At 43.3% G+C, this 13936-nt stretch overlaps 1 protein-coding gene across 1 annotated transcript; it reads left to right on the top strand.

The window, feature by feature from the left end:
* Window positions 1-1476: 1476 nt before the first annotated feature.
* On the top strand, window positions 1477-13818 carry plk1 (polo-like kinase 1 (Drosophila)). Its single transcript, XM_072559129.1, has 11 exons — window positions 1477-2024; window positions 2814-2982; window positions 4077-4221; window positions 4320-4413; window positions 5256-5475; window positions 6972-7023; window positions 8067-8167; window positions 10866-10943; window positions 11388-11542; window positions 12616-12798; window positions 12885-13818. Exons 1-11 carry the CDS (start codon window positions 1656-1658, stop codon window positions 13089-13091), a joined length of 1773 nt encoding a protein of 590 aa, XP_072415230.1. The 5' UTR covers window positions 1477-1655; the 3' UTR covers window positions 13092-13818.
* The last annotated feature ends 118 nt before the right edge of the window (window positions 13819-13936 follow it).

The following is a 13936-nucleotide window of genomic DNA, read 5'->3' as shown; positions in this document are numbered from 1 at the left end:
TCAGGGCAGGACTTACACACCAAATGGTAAGGTCCTGGAGAGTGTTGCTGAACAAAGAGACCTTGCAGTGGGGCTTCATAGTTCCTTGAAAGTGGAGTTGCAGGTAAATAGGATAGTGAAGAAGGCATTTGGTATGCTTGTCTTTATTGGCCAGTGCATTGAGTATAGCAGTTGCAGCTTTACAGGACATTGGTTCAGCCACTTTTGGAGTATTGCATGCAGTTCTGGTCTCCATCCTATAGGAAGGATGTTGTGAAACTTGAAAGGGTTCAGAAAAGATTTAGCAGGTTGTTACCAGGGTTGGAGGGTTTGAGCCATAGGGAGAGGCTGAATATGCTGGATTTTTTTTTCCCTGGAGCATCAGAGACTGAGGGATGACCTTAAAGAGCTTTATAAAATCATGAGGAGCAGGGAGAGACTAAATAGGCAAGGTCTTTTCCCAGGGTGAGAGAGTCAAAAACAGGACAAGGTAGGTTTAAGGTGAGAGGGGAAAGATTATAAAAGGGTTCTAAGGCGCAACTTTTTCATGCAGGCAGTGATGCGTGTATGGGTACAGCTGCCAGAGAAAGTGTTGAAGGCTATATGATTCCAACATGGGTATGTGAATGGGAAGGATTTGGAGGGATCTGGGCCAAATGTTGGCTAATGGGACTAGATTTATATAGGATATCTGGTTGGTACAGACTAGTTGGACCAAAGGGTCTGTTTCCATGCTGTACATCTCTAAGACTCAATGTTGGCAAAGTACAGCATGTAGGCGAGAGATAGGACGGGGTGGGGGGTGTCAAGAGTAATTTTTTTTTGGTAGTGTCATCATCACAGAGATAACTGTGGAAGTGGGAGGATGCAAGCAACCTGCAATTGCTGTTAGGATAGAAACAGGTCAGTCCCAGAAACATTATATTTAACACCTCATCTGAAAGACAGCATCTCTGTCAATGTCAGTCTGATTTGGAGATGCCAGTGTTGGGCTGGGGTGTACAAAGTTTAAAAATCACACAACACTAGGTTATAGTTGAACAGGTTTGCTTCCAATCAAACCTGTTCGACTATAACCTGCTGTTGTGTGATTTGTAACAATGTAAGTCTGGATTACGGCTCCATCTGGAGTTGGGGGTGCTCAAATACCCGAATTTCTGGCTGCAAAGCAAGGGTATTCCCCACTGAACCGTAGCTATTAATGTCCTAAACTCAATCAGGAGCCTGGGGGGGGGTGAAGACACACTCGGGGAGCCTTGAGAGGGGTTCGGGAGCTAGAATCCCCGCCCTCTCCCTCCGTTGCTCAGGAACCGGCCTTTGGTTGAGGGTCTCTGCTGTGATTGGCGGACGTGGCTGTCAATCAGCTCGGTCGCCGGGCAGCGGGCCTGGGGGTGCATTTAAACCGTCCTCCCGGCATTCAGCCGGGTCGAGGGTTCTATTTAAATAAAACCGACCAATCAGGAGCGGCGCACGGCTCGCTAACTGTCGACGCTCCAGATTTGAATCAGAGCCCGCGAGCGTCTGAGCCGGGACGGACACGGTTCGCAGCGGCCTCTCGGTGTGTAGATACCAAGCTCTTACCGCTCCCCGGCAGGACTCCATACAACTTCGGTTCACCCACTTTGTTTCCCTGCCCCCCCCCCTCCCCCTTCCCAAAGCTGTGAACCGGCCGAAGCATGACCACGGTGGCCGGTAAACCGTCCGCCAAGCTGGGCTCTGCCGCGCCGCCGGTCGCCGCTCCGGTGGCCAAGGAGATCCCCGACATTCTGGTGAACCCCAAGACCATGAAGAGGTACGTGCGGGGCCGCTTCCTGGGTAAGGGGGGGTTCGCCAAGTGTTACGAGATCTCCGACATGGAGACCAACGAGGTGTTCGCCGGCAAGATCGTGCCCAAGACGCTGCTGCTGAAGCCGCACCAGCGGGAGAAGATGTCCATGGAGATCTCCATCCACAAGAGCCTCAGTCACGCCAACGTGGTCGGCTTCCACGGCTTCTTCGAGGACGATGACTTCGTCTACGTTGTGCTGGAGCTGTGCAGGCGGAGGGTGAGTGTCTCCCGGGGGGGGGGGGGGATGACAGGGCATTGGGTTACACACACACACCACCCACCGGGGAGGGAGGGCATAGTCCCGGGGAATGGAGCCGAGTGGCAGCGTTCACCCCCCCCCCCCCCCCCATTGGGACCAACTGTAACAATATGGGGCACGGGCTCACCCACAACTCTCTCAGCAATCAGTGAGGGACTGGCAACAGGCTCTGAGAACCCCCACCTTCTCCCCAGGGGGCAGCCTTCAGGCTCTGAGACTCCCCGGGGGAAAGCTCAGGTTCTGTGTCCCCCCCCCCCCCCGCCCCCGGGCCGGGGTCTGAGCTGATGAGTATCCGCCCGGGCTGAAGTGACCCCCCCCTCGGTGTATTTTTCTCCCTCAGTATCCCAGCTGGAGGCCTGTCCGTTGCTGACTCTGTCCCTTTTCTTTTTAAAGGGAGGGGGGTTTGTATTTAAAATTCCAGGAGCTCGGAGCCGGTTGGCTGACGGGCGCCTGGTATTCAGGAAGGCGGAGCCTTGGCTTTGCAAACCAAAAGGAGCAGCCGCCTGTCGGTCTGATCGCAATTCATCTTCCCTTCCCTGCTCCTCACTCTGTGTTAATCCACCAAATGGCTCGGAAAAGCCACAGTTAGTACCCTCAGTCTAACCTGGGGACGCTTGTCCGCAAATCTTGCTCTCCTTTGTTCCCTGGGACCGCCCCGCGTTGTTGATCGGCTGCGGCCAATAATTCAGTAAACTTTTCAATTTTTTTTTAAAAAATCTCTTTAATAGCGAAAAATGTCTGGTTTAGTCTTTGCTAGAATTGCACAAGAGGCGAAAGGCTGTCACTGAACCCGAGGCCCGGTATTACCTGAAGCAAATCATCCTGGGCGGTCAATATTTGCACAACAACAACGTTATTCATCGAGATCTCAAGCTTGGCAACCTTTTCCTCAATGATGACATGGAAGTGAAAATAGGTAAAGCACCGCACCCGGTTGTCGGTACTCTATGGCCTGTTCTTGAAACCAAAATCTCACTTAGAGTCATAAGTTGTACCATGGAAACAGATCCTTCGGTCCAACTCAGCCATGCCGACCAGACATCCTAAATTAAGAGTGTCCCATATCCCAGTCTATTTAGTCTTTCCCTATAGCTCAAATCTTGTAACCCTGGCAACATCCTTGTAAACATCTTAGCTGTAGCAGGGAAACCAGAATTGCAGACAGTATCCCAAAAGTGGCCTCATCAATGTCCCACACTGCTGCAACGTGACCTCCCAACTCATGTACTTAATGCAATGACCAATTAAGGTTAGTGTACCTAATGCCACCTTCACTACCCTGTGTACCTGCAACTCCAACTTCAAGGAACTATGAACCTGCACCCCAAGCTCTCTTTGTTGTGGAAAACTCCCTAGGATCCTACCATCAAGTGCATAACTGTCCTGCTCTGATTTACATTAACAAATGCAACACCTCACAGTTATCTAAATTAAACTTCCTCTGCTCTACTCCTTGGCTCATCTGATCAAGGCATTTGCTTTTCTCTTACAAAACCTTTGTATGCGCGCACTATTTTTTAACAAAAAATGATTAGGGAAGTTGATTACTGTAGTCATTTCTTTAACAGTAAAGCTTGAATTGGCCCTAACTTTCCTGGGCTTGGTGGCAGGTTTGCATGCTAGTGGTTCTCGAATGGGCATTGCTAATCCAGCAAGAAGGGATATCCGGATTGTGGAAATTGCCAGTGCCACTTTAAAGGAATGGAGGATTTTAAGGGAATACCTAGACTGGCACGGTAAATTTGAGTGCACGACTGAGAGGCAGGGAGGTGTTATTCCCAACTCTAGCAGTAGATGATTCAGGTCTAAAAGGTACAGCTTGATAGTGTCAATCCAAAAAAAAATTGGATCAATATCTAAGAGAATGAGGACTACAGCGAAACTGCGGTGAAGGTGGGATGATTTTGAGTTGCTATATTAGGGAATTAGCACTGGTCAAATTGCTTCCTGTGCTGTAACCAATTTGTGATTGAGGATAATCACTGGCTTATGATGTGAACTGTTTTGAAGGTGACTTTGGCCTGGCCACGACTGTCCAATATGAAGGAGAACGCAAGAAAACCTTATGTGGGACCCCCAATTACATTGCCCCAGAAGTAATCGGCAAGAAAGGGCATAGTTTTGAAGTTGATGTTTGGTCTCTAGGCTGTATTATGTGAGTAAATCATCTCTGCTGTTGGTTTATTTTAATTTTTTAAAAATGTATTACATCTTGTCACTTTTTAACTCTGATTTCTCTACTAACACTTGAAGGTATACACTACTTGTGGGGAAGCCTCCGTTTGAAACTTCCTGTCTGAAAGAGACCTATTTGAGGATAAAGAAAAATGAGTACAATATTCCCAAGGTGGGTGCATTTAACTTCTATTCTGGGAAAATTGCTCCAAAAATATCTGTAATGCGAAAGCTCTTGTGTTAAATAAGGTTTGGTGCATACTAACCACTATGGCATAGGAATATTGTTGTTTTCTTTGATTGTAACCCCTGCCATTGTCACAGATAAATCAATTTTAAGGCATAAAATGAAAGAAAAATGACTAGCCAGTTTGACTTTCAATAATGAGTATGGCACCTTTTCTGAAATTCCATTTACATTGTGCAGATTTACAGGCATGTGGGATAGTCTCTTGGTTGAATTCTAAAGATCTGTCTAGTACTATTCACAATTGTACTGCCTTCTGCCTAACAAAACCAGTTCAACATATGTTTCTCTTTTGTGCTCTGACATTCTTTGTTGAACTGATTAGCATTGGCCTCATTATGATGGACTCTCTTCACATCGAAGCTGCTAGTATTTGAGCATAATGCATTTTAGATGCTGAAGCATTGATGGTAATCTTAGAACGATAACCTGCGATTAACTTTCCAGGCAGTCTTGCCCATTGTGGACAATTTAAACAATGTGCCAAAGGTGGTGGCTGCACAAATATCTCCATCCTCCATGATGAGGAACACTGATTTAGTCAGTCAGACTAATAAAAATATGGCACTAATTATCACATGAACTGGGTGAGTTGAATAATGTACACTTTGACGAGAAAGCTAGGTCAAACTGGTGGTGAGGGGGGGAAATGCAGAAATAGATACTGTGAACAGGTTGATCTGGATCAGTTTAATTGTCTGTTTAAATTCTATAAATTCCACCTTCAGTTTGTAACCACTAACTAACTGATCTGATCTCTTTTCTAGCATGTTAATCCTGTGGCTGCCAGCCTCATACAGCGGATGCTTCGGTCTGATCCAAGTGCACGGCCTAACATCCATGAGCTGTTGAATGATGAGTTCTTTAAATCTGGCTACCTACCTGTCCGTTTGCCTACAACTTGCTTGACTATGGCTCCCCGATTTTCTCTTGCGCCTGGTGGGATTGATTCTAATATGAGACGACCTCTCACTGAACTCAACAAAGGTATTGTATGTTGAGCGGTGCTGGTCCTTGACTTGTATTGTGTACATATTGTGTTGCATGAATTAGGACTTCTGTCAATATAACAACACTAGATTGGGATGTAAGCTAGAAGAATGACATGCTGTGAAGACTTTCATACATGGAATGGACAATAAGGGTAACAGAATATGTGGAATACAACAAAGGCCACATGTAATTCCCTTCATTTGACCACGAGTGACCACTGAATACTTCATCCACTGTTATGCAAGATGTCAAAGTTCAAAATGAAGGAATTGGTAATGATACCGTTGCTCAGCACTAAACTGAGCCAAGTGGTTCAAACTGATGCTTCACAGTACCAGGGACCCAGGTTCACTTCTAGCCTTGGGCAATTATTTGCATGTTTTCCCTGTGCCTGCGTGAGATTCCTCTGGATGTTTTGGTTTTCTCTCTGTCCAAAGCTGTGCAGGTGAAGTAGATTGGGAAACCGTGTCCAGTGATGTGCATGCAAGGTAGATTAGCCATAGGAAATGCAGGGTTACAGGGATAGGGTAGCAGAATGGATCTGGATGGGATACTCTTCGTGTCGAATGGCCTGCTCCCACACTGTAGGGATTGTATGATTACTATCTGACAACCTTGCTATATTCCCAATGTCACCACTGAAGCTTCCAGTTTCTCTATCTGTGGAATGATATCAGGTGACATCTGACTGAAACCGTTGCAATGAGAACATTAGCACTCTGGCTGTCTGAAAAAGAAATTGGGAACAATTATGTTAATGCCACATTCTTAAATTACCTTGCGCTGTTTGACTTTTTGGTTCTGTTCTATCATGGCTGTGAGGCTTAGTTGAAAAAGCTTTCTGGGGCAAGTTCCTTCACAGCTAAGTCACTCCTAGTAGTTAATAGGACAGTGTCAAGACCTTGACCCCATGTTGGAAAACCTTTTTTTTTTTTTATTTCATTGTTTTTTATTTCTATTCAACATCATACTAGAATGCATAAATTTTGTTTTGCTTAAAGTGAGATGTTTTTAAGTGCAGCACTGTTTTGTGTTACTGAATTAGCAATTTTTAATTGCAAGCTGGTCTCTCCACTACATTTTCACAACTTGCTAAAAAGATTATAGTTGATGACGTATGTTTCTCCCTCTCGTCTAAAAGAATTGGTCTGTGATTTGCCAACATTATCCAGTCTGTTCTGATATAACGTGATTGTTCCTGTGCAATCCCATGTTATAAGAAAGTCTCATAATTGCAGCCCAATTTAAACCAATGGGACCAGAATCATGTCATAGCTAATACGCTTAAGGAAAGTTTGTGTTGTACAACTAATAGTCTACATTCTTCAATTGTGTTATAGCCAATTTGTTGATGAAATCCACGTTATAACAGTTGACTGTAATTCCTGACCATATCAGGACAGTCCATTGAAAATCACTTCCTCTAATGATTTGAGATTCTCTAAAAATTATGTCTTAAGTTATTGATTCTTTTAATGTTAACCCAATAGATGTTGCAGCTGGCGACAGACCAGGAAAGTCAGAGGATGATGGAGTAGCAAGGTAAATAATACCCTTTTTTTTTAAACTGGTATTTTGCCTTCTGAATTGATTTGTCTCATGCAAGTCAATGGAAGTTTAAATAATTATGGGAAGGAGATTCGGTCTTAATGCTTTGGACTTGTAGTATTTCAATATTGTTGGAAATGTAATTTTTTTTGGGTTTGTTTTTTTAAAATTCACTCATAGAATGTGGGCATTACTGTCTGGGCCAGCACTTGTGGCCTATCCTTAGCTCCCTCAAGGTGTGACCCTGGTTCTCTCATCTAGGCACATGGGGACTATGCCATCACATTCACCCTTGCAGATAGGGAACAGGCTATGGGGAGTACAATGAGTTGTTTACTGCAGGATTCCTAGCCAGTTTGTGGTGATAATACTCAGGAACTCAGTAATGATAATTGATGGTGATTCAACTATCTCTTATTGGAGGTGCTCGCTGCCTGGCATTTGTGTGACACAATTGTTACTTGCTCCCATTTCAGCCCGAGTTTTTAATTTATGGACTTTTATACCACTCATGCTATGCACGTCTGTTAAATATAGGAAGGGAATTTTAAAGGAGGATCTCCAATAGTATTTCCAGATACCATCCAATACTATGAATTTCCTGAACTGTAGGTCACTGGTACTGTATTGCTCTAATCAAACCACATAAATCTGAGCAAAACAATCCTCCTGTTTATAGGATGACTTGTGTTTTTGACTTGGATTAAACAGCTATGTACTGCGATTGCTTGTCTTCAAGCTTTGTTGGTTGTGCAAGATGTTGCAAACTTTTTTTATTCTTTCATAGGACCTGGATGTCGCCAGCATGTTAGCTATCCCTAACTGTCCTTGAATGGATTTTCAAGGTTGTTTAACAGTTAACCATGTTGCTAAGGGTTTAGAGTCCGACTGAATTGGCCAGACTGAGTGAGAAAGGCAGACTTTCTTCTCTAAAGGATATCGGTTGCTGTTGTTAATAATGGTGACTGTTAAACTAAGAGTAGCTAAAAATTCCACAACATTACATTTTGACTAAACTTAATTTATATTTTCTACAGGGATGGCGGGGAATGCAATGATTTCTACCTCTCTGATCTATTGCAACAGTTAAGCAGTGTAGTAGCAGCAAGGCCAGCTGACAAACCAGTCATTAGACAAGGTACAGAAACTGCCTTCTCCTGAAAATGTTCGTTTTCTAATGCATTTTAGGCCACCTTGATCTGGAATAATATGACAGTCTAGTGTGAACAATTAATCTCCCATTTAATGGCACTGGGATGCAGCAGGTTGATTATGTTGTCAATTGTTTTGCATGTTGTGAAAATACTGTGTATTGAGTTTAACATGTTATTTAAATTTCTTGATCCATTCAAGTAATCACTATTTTCTTTTGTGGATGAATAAGCATACTGTAAGCAGGAGGTCCTGTGTCACAGTATGATAGTGTCCCTGTCTGTGAGCCACAAGCTCCAATTCCAGGACTTGATGACCCTGCAAGTGCATGGCTGAGGAGCTGGTATATGGGAGAAGGATTCGCAATTTTGGATCATTGGAATCCCTTTTGGGGTAGAAATGACCTGTACAAGAAGGACGATTGGAAGGGGACTAATATACTGGCAGGGAAATTTGCTAGAACTGTTTGGGAGGATTTAAACTAGTAAGGTAGGGGGGGTGGGACCCAGGGAAATGGTGAGGAAAGAGGTCGATCTGAGACGGGTACAGCTGAGAACAGAAGTGAGTCAAACAGTCAGGGCAGGCAGGGACAAGGTAGGACTAATAAATTAAACTGCATTTATCTCAATGCAAGGGGCCTAACAGGGAAGGCAGATTAACTCATGGCATGGTTAGGAACATGGGACTGGGATATCATAGCAATTACGGAAACAAGGCTCAGGGATGGGCAGGACTGGGAGCTGAATGTTCCAGGATACAAACGCTTCAGGAAGGATAGAAAGGGAGGCAAAAGAGGAAGGGGAATGGCCTTTTTGATAAGGGATAGTATTACAACTGTGCTAAGGGAGGATATTCCCGAAAATACATCCAGCGAAGTTATTTGGGTGAAACTGTTTAAGAAGGGTGGTAAGGACAAGCCAAAGAACTATAGACCAGCCTGACCTGGGTGGTGGGCAAGTTGTTGGAGGGAATCCTGAAGGACAGGATGTACATGTATTTGGAAAGGCAAGGATTGATTCGGGATAGTCAACATGGCTTTGTGCATGGGAAATCATGTCTTACAAACTTAATTGAGTTTTTTTTTGAAGAAGTAACAAAGAAGATTGAGGGCAGAGCTGTAGATGTGATCTATATGGACTTCAGTAAGGCGTTAGACAAGGTTCCCCATGAGAGACTGATTAGCAAGGTTAGATCTCATGGAATACAGGGAGAACTAGCCATTTGGATACAGAACTGGCTCAAAGGTAGAAGACAGAGGGTTGTAGTGGAGGGTTGTTTCTCAGACTGGAGGCCTGTGACCAGTGGAGAGCCGCAAGAATCGGTGCTGGGCCCTCTACTTTTTGTCATTTACATAAATGATTTGGATGCGAGCATAAGAGGTACAGTTAGTAAGTTTGCAGATGACACCAAAATTGGAGGTGTAGTGGACAGGGAAGAGGGTTATCTCTGATTACAACAGGATCTGGACCAGATGGGCCAATGGCCTGAGAAGTGGCAGATGGAGTTTAATTTAGGTAAGTGTGAGTTGCTGAATTTTAGGAAAGCAAATCTTAACAGAACTTCTACACCTTATTGGTAAGGTCCTAGGGAGTGTTGCTGGAGTCCAGGTTCATAGCTCCTTGAAAGTGGAGTTGCAGGTAGATAGGATAGTCAAGAAGGTGTTTGGTATGCTTTCCTTTATTGGTCAGAGTACGGAGTACAGGAGTTAGGTCATGTTGCAGCTGTACAGGACATTGGTTAGGCCACTGTTGGAATATTGCGTGCTATCAGAAAGATGTTGTGAAACTTGAAAGGGTTCAGAAAAGATTTACAAGGATGTTACCAGGGTTGGAGGATCTGAGCTACAAGGAGAGGCTAAACAGGCTGAGGCTGTTTTCCCTTGAGTGTCGGAGGCTGAGGGGTGACCTTATAGAGGTTTACAAAATTGAGGGGCATGGATAGGATAAATAGACAAAGTCTTTTCTCTGGGGTTGGGGAGTCCAGAACTAGAGGGCATAGGTTTAGGGTGAGAGGGGAAATATATAAAAGAGACCTAAGGGGCAACGTTTTCATGCAGTGGGTGGTACGTATATGGAATGAGCTGCCAGCATAAGTGGTTGAGGCTGGTACAATTGCAACATTTAAGAGGCATTTGGATGGGTATATGAATAGGAAGGGTTTGGAGGGATATGGGCCGGGTGCTGGCAGATGGGACTAGATTGGGTTGGGATATCTGGTCAGCATGGACAGGTTGGACCGAAGGGTCTGTTTCCATGCTGTACATCTGACTGTATCCCCGCATTATCAAATTGTAAATCTTACCAATATGCCTTAGACAAGTGGTACAAGCAAGAAACTCCCAAGTCAGCAATATTTCACATGGTGTGGTACCCCTCAAACTGACTTCTAGTGACCTGTTTCGGGAGGTGGGTTGGGGGTGGCAGAGTAACTAAGGAAATGTGCATAGGCAAGTGCTTTTAGGTGCCTCCACAGCTAATGGGGAAACAAAATATTGATTTATGGGATGCTTCACAGTACAATGTTACTGATAGAGATTTTAAACAAAAAAAAACTACTTTTAAATAGTTGGTAAGTTCAATGTGTTGACTCTACCACTAGAATAACTGTTTATCTCGCTCCCTGTTTTTGTTTGAGTTCTCTCAATTTAAATGCAGTATTTTACCATGTTGTTTTCCCCTTTGTAGAGGAGGCTGAAGACCCAGCCTGTATACCAATCTTCTGGGTCAGCAAATGGGTGGATTATTCAGATAAATATGGTTTAGGTAAGTACCGTTGTAACTATACTATTTCCTAAAACTTGCGTAATACACTAGGATTGTAATAATTTATCTGCTTGTGTCTGATCTGTAGACAATTTACTTGATATCAGAAGAAAGCTCCTGCAATGAGTGAAATGTTGGATTTTGCCTCAAGTAAGCTATAACTGTCCTATAATCCAATCTGATCTAGAAGGATAAGTGGAGATACAGATATTGCGACACTGGTTCAGGACCTGTTTGCATTCTCCATATTTCAGTTTATAACCCTGTCACTTGAGACTTTTGTGGATTGTTTTTTTTTGATTGGTGTCTTGAGACACCTCATATTCAAGGGAGCTATTTTTCTCCTGGTCAGAAGCTGTATCTTAAGTAGGTAGCCTCCTATATAATGTCTTGTTTAATTTATGTTGTAGCAGTACACTGACTGGAAATCATATCATTCTCTAGGTTATCAGTTATGCGACAACAGTGTTGGTGTACTCTTCAATGATTCCACTCGTTTAATTATGTACAATGACGGGGAGAGTCTTCAATACATTGAGCGTGACATGACTGAGACTTATCTGAACTTTCGATCCTACCCTCCCAGCCTAAGTAAAAAGGTGAGTGTCACTGAAGCATTGGCAGAATTTATTAGCTGTCATCATAATTGTACTCCAGGCCCTGATCTGCCTTATTGATTATAAGCATTTGAGAAATTCAAGCAATTCCATCCAATTTGCTGTACACATATGGTCTGTCACCTATTAAGTGTAATGTAATGGGGAGGAAACTTTTTTTTTAATCTTGGTGAAATCACTGTCAGCTCTGTCGGGAATGGTTTTGAACTCTAACCCAGACATTTCTTGGCATGGATATGTTTTAACTCTGAATTGCCACTTGACATTCTGCAACATACCTAATGTGTGCATGTGATACCCCATTCTAACAACACTTGTTAGAACCCATTCTTAAAATAAGTCGTCCTACAGTAAACAGCTCACTCGCCAACACCCCGTTTGTTTTCAGCGTGACAAGTATAATTGTTGGGTCTGAGAGGCTATTAGTCCATCTGAGTAATCCTCCCTTGAGGATTACTGTAATTGTTAGCGAGTTTTGAGAAGACTTGTAGCTCAGATTGACATTCTGGATGTAAGTTTGCTCACTGAGTCAGAAGGTTTGTTTTCAGACATTTTGTCACCGTACTAGGTAACATCAGTGAGTCTCCGGTGAAGCACTTGGTGTTAGTGACCTTATAAATAGTGCTTCACTGGAGGCTCGCTGATGTTACCTAGTATGGTGACGAAATATCTGAAAATGAACCTTCTGGCTCAGTGAGCAAACTTACATTATGAATGTCAAGTGGCAAATTTTACATCCAGAACTGTTTTGATATCCGATGGGTTTAGGGACAAGCAAAATCAGGGTCACTGGTTCCTGTAGAAGTGTGGAAAGGATTGAGCCTGGCTGATTCCTTTTGACAATTGAATTGTTGTCATCTTGACTCTGACTTGTCTAAAAGTATGAGGATGGTGAGTACCTGTCAAACTGTTGCTTTCTCCCAGAATGGTGATATTCGAAATGACCTGAATTAGGTGACAACTTTTCTCACCTACCCCAAAATGAAAGCATGGAAATGAACATTATTGAAGTTATAGCCAGTAGGAGTGTTGTTCATAGAGTGCTCTTCTTGCAGGCAACTCTACTAAAATACTTCCGTAATTACATGAGTGAGCATTTGTTGAAGGCAGGGGCCAACATCACTCCCCGGGAAGGTGACGAGTTGGCACGGCTTCCATTTTTGCGGATCTGGTTCAGGACTCGTAGTGCAATTGTGTTGCACCTCAGCAATGGCACTGTTCAAATCAACTTCTTCCAGGTGAGTACCTCTTTAAATTACCACTTAAAATTACTTTTGGTGAACAAATGCAACATGAGGAATCTTTAAAACTCACTCTCTTCCAGGACCACACTAAAATCATCCTGTGCCCACTAATGAATGCTGTGACCTATATTGACGAGAAACGAGAATTCCACACGTTCAAGCTGAGCATGATTGAGGAACATGGCTGCTGTAAGGAGCTGGCAAGCCGACTGCGTTATGCACGCACCATGGTGGAAAAGCTGCTCACCACAAAAACTATGGGAACACGGGTCAAACACTCAGCATGAAGACTGGAGCTTCTGGCTGGCTGACTTGAGTGCCCCCATTGGAACGATTCTTTCCTATTTTAGGGGGCAAAAAACTTGTGTAAATAAATCCCTCTTTTTGTACGGCTCGGTTTTTTTTGTATTAAAACACTTTTTTGAAGTAAACAAGTGAACAATGTGTTTGAATCGAGTTGGGGGAGGGAAGAAACATAGTGACTCTCCATATGTGTAGTGACTCGGCAGATGAGATCATGTAAACTTAAGCTGTACGTTGTGTACCACCAAACTTGCTTTACACTCCTATTTGCAGGTATCTAGTTGTTCTACTTTTTATACTCTGGCAATAGCACTTTACAACCTTGATCAACTGCTTCTTAGCCAACAGTTGTGTCTTGCACTTTGTATTTTCTTGCTCCAACCCCTCCTGTTCTGACGAGGAACTCTAGTGGTTGAAGAACAACACTGTGTGTTGGTGTTCTAACAATAGGAAATGCAGTGACTGATTTCAATGGGTGTGTAATAGTGCTTAGTTGAAAAACAAATGAGAACTTGAAATGAATATATTTTGCTAAACCTTTGACCCTATTTCCATCCAACAAAACCTACCCTGAATACAGTTGGATAAACATTTTAGGAACAACTATCTGTACAGCCATTAACACTGGTCTCTCTGTTTAATGGGAGAAAGTTTTGTACTTGATACATTTTAATTGTAACATATTAAAGTAATAAATCTGTTCTTGAATAATTATTGTAGTGTTTAATTTAGAGATGGAGTGGAAGAAAAGACAATATTTTCATTCCATTAAATATGTTGGGGCCTCTTTGTTAGGTGGATGGCTAGTACCTGTTGAAGAACCTCTATA

This window comes from Chiloscyllium punctatum, chromosome 40 (genome assembly GCF_047496795.1).
Source record: "Chiloscyllium punctatum isolate Juve2018m chromosome 40, sChiPun1.3, whole genome shotgun sequence".
NCBI lineage: Eukaryota > Metazoa > Chordata > Chondrichthyes > Orectolobiformes > Hemiscylliidae > Chiloscyllium > Chiloscyllium punctatum.
This window is presented reverse-complemented; position numbering and strand designations above follow the sequence as displayed.

What these genes read in the sequence shown, in the direction of transcription:
- plk1 (XM_072559129.1), top strand. Translation starts at nt 1,656, where the DNA reads ATGACCACGGTGGCCGGTAAACCGTCCGCCAAGCTGGGCTCTGCCGCG. An exon ending in TGGAGCTGTGCAGGCGGAGG is followed by an intron (nt 2,025 to 2,813) that starts GTGAGTGTCTCC and finishes TGTCTGGTTTAG; the next exon opens with TCTTTGCTAGAATTGCACAA. An exon ending in ATGAGTACAATATTCCCAAG is followed by an intron (nt 4,414 to 5,255) that starts GTGGGTGCATTT and finishes TCTCTTTTCTAG; the next exon opens with CATGTTAATCCTGTGGCTGC.